General features: G+C 37.4%; 1 protein-coding gene across 4 annotated transcripts in view; it reads left to right on the plus strand.

Annotated features, from left to right (window-relative positions):
- Positions 1–16,503, plus strand: part of SLC13A5 (solute carrier family 13 member 5) — a 423,982-nt gene that overhangs the window by 327,124 nt on the left and 80,355 nt on the right. For all 4 annotated transcript variants that reach the window (XM_044054248.1, XM_044054250.1, XM_044054249.1 and 1 more), the window contains 2 exons: positions 14,600–14,722; positions 15,934–16,146. In XM_044054248.1, coding sequence (XP_043910183.1) covers positions 14,600–14,722; positions 15,934–16,146 — 336 coding nt within the window. The remainder of the gene's footprint in view (positions 1–14,599; positions 14,723–15,933; positions 16,147–16,503) is intronic.

Here is a 16,503-nt window from a genome sequence, read left to right on the forward strand (position 1 = left end):
CATACAAGCCTAGCCAAAAAATGTACCCTGGCTTTCGCCACCCAAGAAAATTATTTTCCTGTGCCCGTCGAGCAGAGCCACAGAAGTGATCCCTGGGGTGAATTTCCCATTTCCCATCCAATCATCAAGATTTTTCTTGAAGAGTGCTAATGAGGAGCTCTGTTTGACATAGATAAGTAGTCTGTTCCAGAGTATGGGAAGTCTCTGGGACAGGAATCTATCCCTCCAGCATGTTCTGTTTATTGTGGTGACAAAGTTTAGGTCCCTAGAGCGTGTAGCTCGGAGGGATTGGGATTTCTTTAAGTGGAGCATGTCCAACAGCTCTGGGTTTGACATAGCTTTGTATGTTAGGCAGAGATCGCCCCTGAGTAGGCGATATGCGTTGGAGTAAAGCTGTAGTTTTTTTAGACGGTCTGCATAAGGCATCTGTTTGAGGCCAGTAATCCTCTTTGTGAGGTATTTCTGTGGTCTTTCCAGTTGTTGTAGATGTCTTGTGAGGTACATACCAAAAGGGGTGTTGTACTCTATAATGGGTCTAATGAGTGATGAGTAGAGAGGAACAATGACCTCTTTTTTTCTGGATGAGAATCCTTTTGTGATGAGATGAGCCACGTAGAAGGATTTCCTGACCACTGTGGTGATGTGATTATCAAAGGAGAGACTACTGTCCACCTGTGTCCCAAGGTCTCTTATCACATTTTCAGCATTAAGTAGACTACCAGCTATGTGGTAGTTCATGGGTACAGAGTTTTTACCAAAGGGGATGACAATACACTTTTTGGCATTGAGCTTCAGGCCATGACTTTGACACCATGTATCTGTCTCAGTGAGGCCCTTTTGTAGTTTGTCCACATCGTTAGGAGTTTTGATTATGGCTCCTAGTTTGCAAGTCATCTGCAAACTTTGTTAGCCAAAGACCTTCTGTGTTGGCCTGCACTTCAGAGAAGTAGATACCAAACAGGAGAGGACCCAGGACTGAACCCTGTGGTACTCCACTTGTCACTGGTCTGATGTCAGATTTGGAATCTGCTACTTTCACGGTGTGGGTTCTGTCCATGAACCAGCTGGCAATCCATCTTGTGACATAGGGATTTATACCTAGTTTAGTGAGCTTATCTATAATTCCAGCGTGGGGGATGGTGTCGAAAGCTTTGGCGAGATCTAGATAAGCTGTGTGAACCATTTTACCCTCATCTATGGCTTTGGTGACTGCTTCAAAGAAGTCAATCAGGTTTAGGAGACATGATCTGCCTTTTACAAATCCAAATTGAGTAGGGTCCAGAGTTTGGAGATTACCAATGTCTTTGTTTATGAGTTCCACGATGATATGTTCCATGGCCTTGCAGACCAGGCTCTTCTGGCTAATGGGGCAGTAGTTCCTGGGGTCTGTCGTGGCTCCCCTTTTGTGGAGTGGGATAACTGTCACGGTGCACCATTCAGTGGGTACAAAGCCTGAGGTGAGGCTATGATTGAACATGGTACTTGGGTAGGGTGCCAGTTCATTCTGTAGTTCATGTAGAACGCAGCCTGGGATATTGTCAGGTCCCATGGATGCTGTGTTCTTGACTTTGGAGAGTGTGTTTTTTACCTGTGCAGCCATGATTATAGGAACTTTGCATTCTTCTGGTATAGAGATGGGCCCTCTAGGGGGTGAGAGGGGGGTAAAGTTAGCACTGAACCTATCTGCTAGGATGTTGGCAATATCAGTTGGTTCTGTATACTTAGTGCCATTGTGCTGTAACTCAGAGCAGATCTGAGTGTTCCCATTTAGATTCTTGACATAGATATGGAATGTTTTGTGGTTGTCTTTAGAGTCAGTGGCAATTTTGTTTTCGTAAGTAGCTTTGGAGGATTTTATGAGGGATCTCGGCTTCTTACTGAGGTTGACCAGGGAGTTCCTCAAGTCATGGGATTTTACTCTTTTTTACAACAGTTTCTTTCTTCTGTTGTAGAGTTTGTTTATGGCAGAGGACCACCAGATTGGCTTCCTTTTTTTGGAGGATAACATCTTGGTTCTATTAGGGATAGCATGATCCATGCACTCGTGTAAGTGCTTATAAAGTGCATTTGTGTAGGATTCGGCAGTCATACCTCTATTGTCCGTCTGCACGGGTGTCATGAAGTTTGCCACTTCTGTCTTAAGTAGTGTGAAGTTGGCTTTGGAGAAGTTTTTTTACGATGGTTTCCCTAATTGGGGCTGGGGGTGGGATGTGGATGTCTAGGCTGATTAGCTTGTGGTCGGATATGACCATCGAGGAAGTGACCTCTGGTGTGGAACACCGGTTTCCCATGTTGGTAATGACTAGGTCTAGGATATTGCTGCCCCTGGTGGGGGTGTGAATAAGTTGATCCAAGGCATTGGAATTTATGAATATCAGTCTAGCTATTTATTTGTTTATATATGTATTTATATACATGCAAACACACACACACACAGATACAAGGAATGTAATTCATTCTATCAATTCTGTTGAATGCTCTCTTTGTCAAAGCATGAATCATCATGAGCTATTTTATATTTTGGTTAATCCACATTTTGTCAAACATACAGTGTTACTGTTGCTGCAAGATCACTGAACAGTGGGATGTTGTGTGCTTTCGAAGTGTATGAGTAAATATATGTAAATATTTATGTGTGTGTGTGTCTGTGTGTGTGTGTGCTGTTGTACTTACATTAATCAAAACACTGGAAGATCAATAAGCAAGTAAAAAAAAGCAAACAACACACTGTGCATTCTCCAAAACATAACATCAAAGCATACAAATAAAAAAAAAAAGTTTTTCTCAGGAGGGTAAGTTCCCCCTGCACTACCTATATTGGGGAGACAGTCCCCCACACCATCTGCAACTTAAATATACCAACTCTGTGATTGTGCAATGCCAGGAAAAAAATATATTCCCCAACCTTGGTATTACAGAGATCTTGCACAAAAATCAACAGCTTTCCTGAAGCTCAAATTAAGCAGGCAGCAAAGCTGTTGACTTAACCATCATTTAGTCACTATCAACACTCCCTTATTCATATATATAAAAGTAGCAGTGGGTGTGTGAGGCACAACTCCTCATGCTGGTGCCGTAGATGGGGCATGCCCCACTGTATTTTTAACAGTTTGTCCTGTTGGTTACTAGTTTTGACATTCTGTGATTTAGAAGCTGGGATGATAATATGTATGGCAACAAGTAACTTGCCTTGTGCTTTAGGCAAGGCTCTAAGTCAAAACAGTGGACTTCCTACCTACATCTTTCTAAAAACATCCACAAGTCTTGGAAGCTGAGCACAAAAGCAAAAATTGTTGTTCAGAAAATAAACTACTAAGGAAGCTGGATTTTAAAAAGTGACATTAAGTCTTTCCTGTTAAACAGTAGGAAGTTTCTACAAAGCATGACAACATTATTCTAGACTGGTTTCACCCATGAGTGTGGTGCCAAACAATTTTTTTCAAGTCTAGCCAAGTTTGTAAATCCACATCTGGCATAGTGACAGTCATGAAATACAGATGGCTCATGTGCTGGACAACAGATTTATCCAAGTAGGATGCATAATCACGTATAGTGGCTAAGTTTCAGCTGGTCCACCCTAAGTGCCCAGTCTTATTATTTAATGTAAGTGACTCAGCCAGCCTAACCTGATGTCTGCCATGTCATATGGCAGTCAAACTTCTTACTGAATCTTAATTTTCCTTTATTTTTTCGTGATGCTTGTCAGTTCTGCAATTAATAATGAATATTTCTCAGTAGTGGTACATTGTGATGTTCTATCTTCTGATCACTTTGACTTCACACATTGGGGCAACCTGCTGTATTCATGGGACTCCTGTACAAATAGTAAGTGCATTAACTACTATTTTTCTAAGTTAAGACCAATATTAAGTATTCTTGTAGCATTGCTTGTGAACATATGTTTAATTAACATTTGCCAGACTATAAAATAAATTTTAAACAACTAAACCAGAGCCCAATAGCTAAACAGCTTTAACAAAAAGTTCTTTATGGAAGATACACCATATATTAGATGTACAATAAAAAAAAAAATAAAGCAATTTATAAGCAACCAAATATTTGAATATTTCTGACACATTTTATTCTGAAATGTAGAATGGCAATGCATATGTTTTTATAGCTCCTCACTAGGATTTTCTATCTCCTTCATAATGGAATGGCTGTAAGTATTCAGTTAAGTATCTAAAAAGGTAACCAATGCATGAGCACACAATATCTAACAAATACTGGCATGAATAATAGATTATGAATCCTTGTAATGTCCTACTTCCTGCCATTATGGCAACATTTTGAACATACACTAACAGATTTTTTAAGAACACTAAATCACACACTTCCAATTTTTACTCAAATAGTAATGCAAACTCATTGGCTAACAGAACACATCGCTATATCTTACAGACCAGAATTGTTTTTGTTTGTTTTCATAGTTTTCTGATAGACATGGTGTGACTCATAGCAGGCCACTTAATGAGAAAAAATGTTCATATGTGACCCATGATGGACTACACCTACTTCTACTGAAACTTCACAAATTAAAACAAAAATGCTTACATATTATAAACGATTGCACCATTTTAAACAATTTAATTGTATACCAACTCCATTCACTTACAATTTGTATGCTTTACTCTCCGATAATGAATATCTCTTTTAATGTGGGTCAGACACAGAGAAGAAAGAAACAAACCAAAACCAAAAATGACTAAAAACTAGAAAATAAAAACAGAAAACACCAAGAAAACCAGCAGCATGAACTATCAAACTATTGAAGGCTAATGAAATGGTAAAGGTTAGTAAAATAATATAAAATACTGACTCAAACAACTGGTGTCGAAGACATGGACTAAAACTAAATGCCAAGAAATGCATAATAGTATCCTTTGGGAAGTCATCCATCCCTGGTAACTATCATAATGACAACACAACCCTTAGAGTTGACCCAGTAGTCAGGGACTTAGGGCCACACATAGACAGTAATCTAGCCTTTGACCACCACGTGTCTACATTGGTGAGGAAATCATTCTATGTTGTAAGTCCAAGGAAGTTATTGTTCCACTGTATTCGGCATTCATCGGACCTATCATTGAGTACAATGCCCCCTTTGGTATGCACCTAACCAGGCATATCCAACAACTGGAATGTCCACAGAGGTTCCTCACTAAAAGAATACAGGTAGTAAGTAAAATGCCCTATGCAGACAGCATCAAGGGCCTATCCCTGTATTCTGTCTCCTACAGGTTTTTGAGGGGAGATCTATGCCTGGCATAAAGGGTATTGTCAGACCCCACTCTGATGGAACTCCTACATAACCACAAAACAAACAGCACCGGAATTACCCATTCTAAAGACTTAAACCTTGTCTGTGATATAAATAGGAGCTGATGGAGAGGTAGATATGTATCCCAGAGACTACCCTGTCTATGGAACAGGCTCCACATGCATGTGAAGCAGAGTTCTTCCCTAATCCAATTCAAGTGAAACTTGGACAATTGGATGGGAAACTAGAAATTCATCCCTGCTTTGGCACCTATGTCTCTAATGGACACAGGCAACCTGTAAATGGTTCATCTCCCAGGCCCATGCTTACACTTATCAAGGGTGTCAGAACATGTCAGAGATTTGGGATACATGGCTAAGTTTAAAATGGCCCTTGTTATCATTAGCCTAGTAAACACCTATAAACCTATGAAAAAGTAAAGGTGAAAACAAAAAAACTGCACAGATATGAAGCTAAGTGCTTTTATTCTTTTAATTTGAACTTCTTCTGAACTCCAGTGTAACATAAAAAAACCTTCATATATCCAAAGCAAGTCATCTGACCAAAAACAATTAATTAAACAATGAACCTTAAATTCTCATATACAAATGTATAAGAAATGAAAACAAAAAACATGTGAATATATAAAGCATACCCAAAATGTTCATATAAAACATTATAAAATATATACAAGAAAAACATAACAAATCACATCTTCAAGAGGCATTTAATGTTAATTGTCTCATTAAGACCTGGCATCTTGTTGGCTTAAAGGAGAATTTGCCAATTAAACTCTTTAACTTCCAAAAAGCTCTTAAAATCACCACTGTAAGGACTAGGAGTTAAATAATCTATTACAAAAAATACAAACTTCTTGAAGTTGGTGCAAACTAAATAATGTCTAGCTAGAGCATTTCTAACATCTTTATTTTTAATATCTAATAAATGCTCAGAGATTATTGTCCGCATTTTCCTTATAATTTTACCTACAAAAAAATCATTGGCAGGAATCACAAGTAGATAAATAAACCACAAATGTCGAGTGGGAAGTAAATCTTCCTTTTGCCCATAATTGCATTCCATTGCACCTAAGGACTTTAGATCTTCATTAATGTATCCACACTGTTTACAACCATTACAATGGAACATACCCCATTTGCTAATGTTGTCAGTTATAGGAATGTATTCAAATAACTTCTTGAGCTCAAAATTCTTCTTATAAGTAAACCTTAGTGCCAAACCAAGCACATCACTAAGGTCCTTGCTACCTGAAATAATCTTCCAATTCATATTTAAAATAGTCCTAATTTTATGGGCATCAGACAAAATAGGTAAAGGAAACCCTCTTGACATTAATACATAGCAGCCATCATCAGAACATTTATTGCTAGAACTACTGAAACAGTGATAGCTATTAAGCAAAACAGGAGAATATCTCATCTTTCTAAAACTTCTAACCTCATTAATTATGTTATCCAATAAGGGATCAGTATAACCTCTGTCAATAAACAATTGTTTTAAATATAATACTTCATTCTCAAATTTAGTATCTAGGGTAATAAGATGACTGATTCTAGTAAACTGACCCCTGATAACAATCTTCTTCATAAATTCTGGATGTTGACTGTTGGAAGCAAGATAAATATTAATAAAAGTAGATTTCCTAAAAATATTAATGAAGGTAGATTTCCTAAAAATACTACTATGAAAAGTGCCTGAACTAAATCCACAGTGATTTCAATATCCATATAGTTGACTACCATTCCCTGGAAAGCACAGTGGTGCAGCGATTGCATTGTCACCTCACAGCAAGAGATTTTCGGTTTGATTCTTGGCTGGGGTGCCTTCTATGCAGAGTCTGCATGTCCTCCTTGCATTTGTGTGGGTTTCCTCCAGGTGCTCTGGTTTCCTCCCACATTGTAAAGACATACATCTGGAGCGTTTCTCCTTGAGCTTCAGCTGAAAATTGGCTTTGTTCCAAGTCGGACTTTCCTGGTAAACAAAAATGTTAATAAAATAAAATAAATTATAAAATAATTCCTAGGCACCCTTTAGTAAAACTCAGAAATTGCGTGCTAGCATTAAGGTCACAAACAAATGCATCAACTTCTTGTAAGGCACCTTCCCAAACAATAAACAAATCATCTATATATTTTCTGTAAAATGCTACTTTATGAAATAAAGCATGCACACAAAGAATATCTTGTTCCCACCAACTCATCACTAGGCTGGCCTAAGAGGGTGGCATTATTGCACCTATCGCCACACCTTTTTTCTCTTAATATAATCTCCATTAAACAGACAAAAAATTATTATCTAAAGCAAGCTCGGCAAGAGTACACAGAGAGTACTAATGAAATTATCATCAAATTTCATAAAATTAATTAAATAATTTCTAAAAAATTCTAATCCCATATCCTGTGGTATACAGGAATATAACAAAACTATGTCTAAGGTGAACATACATTTTTCACAACCGGAAAAAGTGTATTGGTCCAGCAAATCTAACAATGCTCAAGAATCTCTCAAATAAAATTGCGAACTCTGGACAAAAGGATTGATAACAGAATCCAAAAAAATAGAAATTAATTCTGTTTTAGTACCACCTGCTGAAATAATTTGTCTGAAAGAATGAAAACTCACCCTCAGCAATGATTTTATGATTTTTTGGAATACCAAAAAATCAACCCATTTTAGAAAATTCAACCTGTAAGAACTCATGGAACTTAACATCAACTTGCCCATTGTATAAAAGATCAAATAAAATATTATCAACCTGATGAAAGTGATAGTTGGTTTCATTAACCAATAAAGGTTCATAGAAATTATTATCAGCTAACATAGCACAATTGTCATCAGCATAAGTCATCAATATGTCCCCATTGCCTTTGTCAGAGCCCCTTAGCATTCCTTAGCTCCGACAAAGCTTGCCTCTCAGACATGGTCATATTCCTTAGCTCCGACAAAGCTTGCCTCTCAGACATGGTCATATTAAAAAATCTTTTAGGCAATGAGGCACCAAAAAGATCTCTAATCTCTTTCTCACATATATCCAGAAATACTTCTAAGGTATGGTGAAGTGACGGATTAAATGTACTCTTTTTCCATGTTTTTCATTCCTCCCTTCCATTGAAACATCTACATCATGCAAAAAAAATGTAAATTAAGCTTTTGTATATGTAATTTGAGCTCTTTGACAGTATTAACCAGAATTGCCCTTCATGATGGAACAAATGAAAAAAAATTATTCAAAATAGCCAAATGTCTTTCTTGAACTACAAAGTAAATACTTTCCAAAGCAGAATAACCATGTATTGGGCTCTCAAATTTGGTGAAATTCATTTTTCTCTGCCTCTCCCCTTTAACTTCCATTTGGGCTATTCTATTTGATGCCAAGATTCCCTGGAACCATATTCCAAAAAGGGGAAGATGAAGTGATAACCTCAGTATTATTTCCCACCACATTATTGAAACTACTACAACCAAGTTCAACAGAAAACATGTTTGAATCAAGAAAAAAGTCAGTAGAACACTCCTGATTAACCTGAGAATCGACCCCCACTATCTATAGTAGCAGTAGTAGGCATCTGTTTGACATTATCAAGTAGATTATCATTGTCACCATTCTTAATTTTACTAATGGGGTATGGTTTGCAAGTGGCATATGCATTTGAGTCCTTCAACACCTTTTTTCTGCTTACTTTGCACAATAGTAGCACAATGCCTATCAATCTTTGCCGCAATTGCATTATATTCAACCAAACATCCGTGAAAAAAAATCTGTTTTTATTAATTGTATTTTCCAAATTCTTCACATCTTCTCTTAAAACCTTGAGCTTTTCTTTGTAATAGAACACAAGAAGTCTCATGACCTCCAAGTCTGTATTATTAAACAAATGAATGAGTTTGTTATAAAGTGCATCATTGTACTGAGTTCCATTTGGAAATTTAAACACACTCAAACCAAACAGAACATGTTGTATTGCAATACAATGTTCTAAATAAAAAAATTCAAGCTCAATAGTTTTTAGTTTAATAAGTTTTGTTCAAAAACGAGCTGTCGACAATTTCTGAAACAGCCATCCTTAGCCGAGGCATTTAAATATGAAGTTTCATTACAGTCAAAATGATTTGTGCTCACCCACAAACTGCAGTCCATACTGAAACAAGATCTCACAGAATGACAGTTAATAAACTGCTTTTGTCCTTCAATAGCTCAGTCTGCCACTGTACTCCTCAGACCATCATTCCACACTTTATTACCAACTCCTGTAGATGAACAAGGGACAGCACCATGAGATTGAACATTTGTAAGTACTGCCTGCGCTCTTGCTATAAAACCCATGAGTGACTGGATGAAATACAAAAGGTCAAAGGGTACAGGATATGTCAGCAGGTTCAGATTAACATTTGATCCATCCTCAAAAAAGCCAGCACATGAACTGGTGTTACCGGCTTCCATGCCGTAAAATGTAGAACCAAACCAAAACCAAAAATGGCAAAAATCACTAAAAACTGGAAAACAAAAACAGAAAATGCCAAGAAAACCAGTAGTACAAACTATCGAACTACTGAAGGCAAATGAAATGGTGAAGACAAGTAAAAAGATGTAAAAGATAAAGGTGAACACAAAACAAACTGTTCAGATATGAGGCTCAGCATTTTCATTCTTTTAATTTGCATGGTGCAGTGGTGGAGCCTCACAGCAATAGGGTCTCCAGTTCAATTCTTAGCTGGAGTGCCTTCTGAGCGGAGTCTGCATGTCCTCTCTGCATTTGTGTGGGTTTCCTCTGGGTGCTCCATTTTCCTTCCACATTCTAAACCCATGCATCTGGAGTGTTTCTCCCCTTGGCCTCCTCTGAAAATGGGCTCTGTTCGAGTCAGAGTTTCCTGGTAAACAAAGGTTAGATAAAATAAAATAAATAAAAATAAATAAATAAATAAATTTGAACTTCTTCAGAGCTCCAGTGCAGCATAAAAGAAACTTTATATACCCAAAATAAGTCGTGTGACCAAAAGCAATTAATTAAAAAATTTATTAAACTATGAACCTTAAATTATCATATACAAATGTATAAAAAATAAAAACAAAAAAGTGAATATGTAAAACATACCCAACATGTTCATATAAAACATCACAAAAATATGTACATGAAAAACATAAATCACATCTTCAAGAGGCATTTAATGTTAATTGCCTCATTAAGACCTGGCATCTTGCTGCCTTGCAGGAGAATTTGCCAATTAAGCTACTTAACTTCCAAGAGGTTCTTAAAATCACCACTGTAAGGACTAGGAGTTAAATAATCTATTACAAAAAATATAGACTTCTTGAAGGTGGTGCAAACTCTCCTGCATGTCAACATGATGCCAGGATTAATGAGGCAACTATCATTAAATGCCTTGTGAAGATGTGATTTGTTACATTTTTCATGTTTATATATCTTGTAATGTTTTAAATGAACATCTTGGGTATGTTTTATTATTCATGTTTTTTGTTTTCATTTTTTATATGATTGTATATGAGAATTTATGGTTCATTGTGTAATTAATTGCTTTTGGTCACATTATTTGTTTTCGGTATATAAAGGGATTTTTTTATGTTGCACTGGAGGTCTGAAGAAGTTTAAATTAAAAGAACATAAGCTCTTAGCTTCATAGCTGCACAGTTTTTGTGTGTTCATCTTTATCTTTTCCAGAAAAGAAAGCAATGACAAAAAAGTTGTATTACACAGTTTTGTAATATGAAAACCTGTTTCTTTAGGTTATGGCATGAAATATATGTAAATAAATAAATAAAGTAATAGCTGCATACATTATAGGTTCATAGGTTGGTACTAGACTATCAGCCCTATGGCCTATACAAGCCTAGCCATAACAATTTCCTGGCTATTTCTTCCCATACTATTTACTTCCCTGGAACCCTGTCTAGCAGGGTGTCTGACATGATCACAGGGTGAATTTCCTTTCTCCCATCCAGTCGTCAAGGTCCCTTTTGAAGAGGGCCAAAGAGGCACTCTGCTTGTCATGTATGGGCAATCTATTCCAGAGTCTGGGGAGTCTCTGGGTCAGGAACCTATCCCTCCAGCATGTTTTGTTTATTGTGATGACAAGGTTTAGATCCCTGGAGCGTGTGGCTCTGAGGGATTGGGATTTCTTTAAGTGTAGCATGTCCAACATCTCTGGGTTTGACATGGCCTTGTATGTTAAGCAGAGATCGCCTCTGGCCTCTGAGTAGACGATATGAGACAGAGTATAGCTAGAGTTTAAGGTGGTCAGCGTAGGGCATCTGCTTTAGGCCTGTGATTCTTTTAGTGAGGTATTTCTGCGGCCTTTCCAGTTGTTGCAGATTGTCTTGAGAGGTACATACCAAACGGGGCATTGTATTCTATAATGGGTCTAATGAGGGATGAGTACAGTGGGACAATGACCTCCTTTTTTCTGGATGAAAAGCCCTTAGTGATGTGGTGTGCCACACAGAAGGATTTCCTTACTGTTGTGGCGATGTGGTTATCAAAGGTGAGACCACTGTCCACCTGTGTCCCTAAGTCTCTTATCACACTTTCTGTGTTTAGTGTACTGCCACCTATATGGTAATTCATAGGTATATGTTTTTTCCCAAACAGGATAACTATACATTTCTTGGCATTGAGCTTGATCCTATGGCTCTGGCACCAAGCATCTGTTTCTGTAAGGTCCTTTTGTAGAGTATCCACATCATTTGGGGATTCAATAATGGCTACCAGTTTGCAGTCATCTGCGAACTTTGTTAGCCAGAGTCCCTTAGTGTTGGCTTGTACTTCAGTGAAGTAGATGCCAAACAAGAGCGGTCCCAGGACTGAACCCTGAGGTACTCCACTTGTCACTTGTCTGGAGCTGGATTTGGAGTCGGCTACTTTTACAGTGTGGGTTCTATCAGTAAGCCAGTTAGCAACCCATTGAGTGACGTAGGGATTAATGCCCAGCTTAGTAGGTTTATCTATGATTCCAGAGTGGGGGATGGTGTCAAAGTCTTTGGCAAGGTCTAGATAGGCTGTGTGGACCACCTTACCCTTGTCCATGGCTCTGGAGACTGATTTGAAGAAGTCAATCAGGTTCAGGAGCCAAGATCGGCCCTTCACAAACCCAAACTGGGTGGGGTCCAGTGTTTGAAGGTTGCCAACGTCTTTGTTTATAAGTTGCATGATAATACTCTCCATGGCCTTGCAGATAAGGCTCGTCAGACTGATGGGATGGTAGTTTCCGGGATCCAAGGTGGATCCCCCCTTGTGGAGTGGGATAACTGTAGCTCTGCGCCACTCAGTGGGCACGAAACCTGAAGTGAGGCTATGATTAAACATGACACAAGTGAGGTGCCAGTTCATATTGTAGTTCATGTAGTACACAGCCCGGGATGTCATCTGGTCCCATGGATGCTGTATTCTTAGCTTTGGAGAGTGCGTTTTTTACCTGTGTGGCCGTTATTACCGGAATTTGGCAATCTTCCGGTATTGAGATGGGCCATTTAGGGGGTGAGAGGGGGGTGAAGTTGGCACTGAATCGATCTGCCAGGATATTGGAAATATCCTTGGGATCAGTATATTTAATGCCATGCTGTTTTAGTTCAGAGCAGATCTGAGCATTTTCATTTAGATTCTTGACATATTTATAGAATGCCTTGTGGTTGTCTTTGGAATCGTTGGCAATTTTATTTTCATAACTAGCTTTGGAGGATTTTATGAGGGATCTCAGTATCTTACTGAGGCTGGTAAGGGAGTTTTTTGCATCCTGGGATTTTCCTCTTTTCTGCAACAGTTTCTTCCTTTTGTTGTAAAGTTTGTTTATGGCAGGGGACCACCAGATTGGCTTCCTTTTTTTGGATGAGAGCATCTTGGTACTATATGGGATGGCATGATTCATGCATGAGTGGATGTGCTCGTACAGTGCCTTAGTGTAGGATTCAGCAGTTGCACTTTCAGTTCCCGTCTGCATGGGTGTCATGAAGTTTGTCACTTCTGATTTGAGTAGCATGAAGTTGGCTTTGGAGAAGTTTTTTATGGAGGTTTCCTTACTGGGAAACTATATTTTTCCATTGACAGATATTTTAAATGGCAGGAAAATAACTCAATGGCCTATACCATTTTTGAGCAGCATATTTAATTATACTTTTCCCTTCAGATTCAGTTTTAAACCTGAGGTCTCAGTGGCTGATAAAACATTTACAGCACAGGTGCTCATGGGTAATATCTCTGCCATACAGGTCTGGGGGTTGGTCTTGGCTTTTTATCACAGGCCCTGTAGAGATTACATATCTCCCATGTCATTATATGTTTTATCTCAGTTCTCTTGTCTTCTATCACCTTTGAAACACATGGAGGTTAATTTGCTGTACTAAACTGTTTATGTCTAGCTGCCTATATCTATACATCTACACCTACCTACATGTGTATGTATACATGTGCATATATATGTGTGTATATATATATATATATATATATATATATATATATATATATATATATATATATATATATATATATATACACACAGACACACACACACACACAAAAATATCTGTAAATGTTTTATATATATATATATATATATATATATATATATATATATATATATATATATATATATATATAGACACACACACACACACACACACACACACACAATTAATATATATTATATACGGGCAGATATAGATACATAAGTACACACACCACACATACAGACACATACAAGTGACATATATGTTAATGTTTACCCTTGCTTTTTTATCTTAGGTCATCCTAGGAAAGAGCTCATAGACCAAACAGTTACCAGGTTGGCAAATGATAAATAAAAGAAAAAAAAGAATACACTTTAATGGAAACTGTCATTTTTGCTAAGCTTTGACTTGCCCATCTTCAGAATGTGATTTACATTTACCTGCTACCTGACTAAGATTTTATAATATATAAGACTCTGACATGACTTCTCTATAACCATTATTTTGTAAATATAGTTTGTTAATTAAAATTTTTAGTGTGATATGATAAAACTATTACAGTTTTAGGATGATGTGATAAAAGTGTTTTTTTTCTCTCGTTAAATCCAAACTTCCCACAGTGTAACCTCCCCCCCTCCCCATTAGCCCTCATGTCATGGTGTCACTGTCAATAATCTCATATTATTACAAATGTTTTTGAGTACATTTTTAAATGAACAATTTCATGTATCTATAATTCACATAGTTGGACTGTTCCATAATTTTAAAATGTATAGTGCTATTTTTATTTTGTTAAAATGATTATTTACATCAAAACCACTGATGTTGAATTGTGTAAATCACTTCTTCCTTTTAAATTGCAGGCTATTTCCTAAGAATGGTGATGTTATCAATTTTGCTTCATGGTTTGGGTTTGCATTCCCTAACATGCTGCTGATGTTGATTCTGGCATGGTTTTGGCTGCAAATTGCCTTTATGGGAATTAAGTGAGTATTCAATTATAAAGCTATAATTATTTGATTATTATATTGGTTTCAAGTGGCGGGAGGGATGTATGATTGGACAGAATGCATGTTTGCAGGAGTGTCATTTAAATGTAGGTTTATAATAATACAAATATCAATTTCAAGGTAACAAGCCAGTGATATTAGAATGGAAAACATTGAAGAGGGACATGTTTATAGCAAAAATATCAGATTATCACTTACCTTTGTGGAACTGCTGTATCAGCTAACCTGTTGTCTTCCCTTCCTGATAGTCTCTTCCCTACCTGCAAGGATATTCCAGTCTTAGTGGAAATTGAGTATCTGAGTAGAAACTATTACTGCAGATACTAATTGCAAAAAGATAACAAAGAAGTTGGGTATTCACTGGAAATATTGTAAGATATGAGAAAAACAATTATTGCCTTATCAGAAGTATTGCAGACTTATTTGGCTGAGGATATATCCCACAACCATCCCACCACTACCACTGCCACTCTATTTCTGTATGAGTATACCTTCTTCACCAGCATGCATGACAGGTAAAGATCTTATAATACTGTTAGCTCCTTCCACAGAGGTGATAGGGAGGACTCTTAACCTAAATTATCAAGAGGATTACAGTACCTGGGCCTACACATAGTCCACGGGGGGGCCTGATGACAATTACCATCTGCTGGTCAAATAACCTACTGTTGAACATGAAGTATCCTTTATACTATCATAGGCTTGAATGAAGGAACATTAATCCAGCAATATGAAATACTGAAAATCACACTGATGACAGCCTACAGTATCGCTAACAATCGAATCTTGAAACTTCTTACTGCTCCAGACCCAGGAATACGCACTAACATGGGTCCAGAAAGGGAGCAAATCTGGGAGTTTGATATTATAGGTTTTCAGCATTGTGATTTTCTGTGTTTTCATCATTGCTGGACTTCAGATTTTGTTGTTCAAGCTTGCAATGGCAAGCCAAAACATCCAGTTATGTGAAGGTCACTTTCAGCCATGTCCTACAAGAATGACCTTACGAATGAAAATAGGAGACAGGCACACAAATCAGACTCAGAAGAAACTGTAACAGTCAGTGTGATTTCTCAGAATGCAAATGTTTATTATGTGAAAACATACGGAGTAGTAATCATATTGTGATAATTTCAATAAAACGTTCACTGTGATAATACCTCTTATCTCATATATTCTCTTATAAGCTTTAAGAAATCTTGGGGATGTGGAGTTCAGAAGACCCAGAAAGAAATTACTGCCTATAATGTTATCTGTCAAGAATACCATAAACTTGGGACCATGACCTTTGCGGAGATTAATGTTCTCATTCTTTTCGTATTACTGGTTGTCCTCTGGTTTACTAGAGACCCTGGATTTGTCCCAGGCTGGGCCACCTACCTCTTCAACGAAGACATTGAGTAAGTTTCTCTTAACTTAATACAGAATACTGCTAACAGTTAACAGATAAGTTTAGTTGTTTTTGTCTGTTTGATGCCTAGCCATATGCACCATTAAGAAGGCGCACTTAAATCGTATTCACCTCCAAAATCAAGGATGATCCTGGTGTAAATGTGTACCTACCCATCCAGTTATCAAGACTAAATTTAAAGGTATTAAAAAATAAGATAAAAAAGACTAGCTTCAAGACAGACAAATTAGTACTTTGCTTTACCTATAATAATAACTTATTCCTAATGTTGTAAATACACTGATTTAGGAAACTATCCCTCCAGCAAGTCTTGTTTATTTGTAAGTGTAGATATAACCCACCCCCA

This window comes from Protopterus annectens, chromosome 13.part0 (assembly GCF_019279795.1).
Source record: "Protopterus annectens isolate FY-2018-M chromosome 13.part0, PAN1.0, whole genome shotgun sequence".
In the NCBI taxonomy this organism is placed as follows: domain Eukaryota; kingdom Metazoa; phylum Chordata; order Ceratodontiformes; family Protopteridae; genus Protopterus; species Protopterus annectens.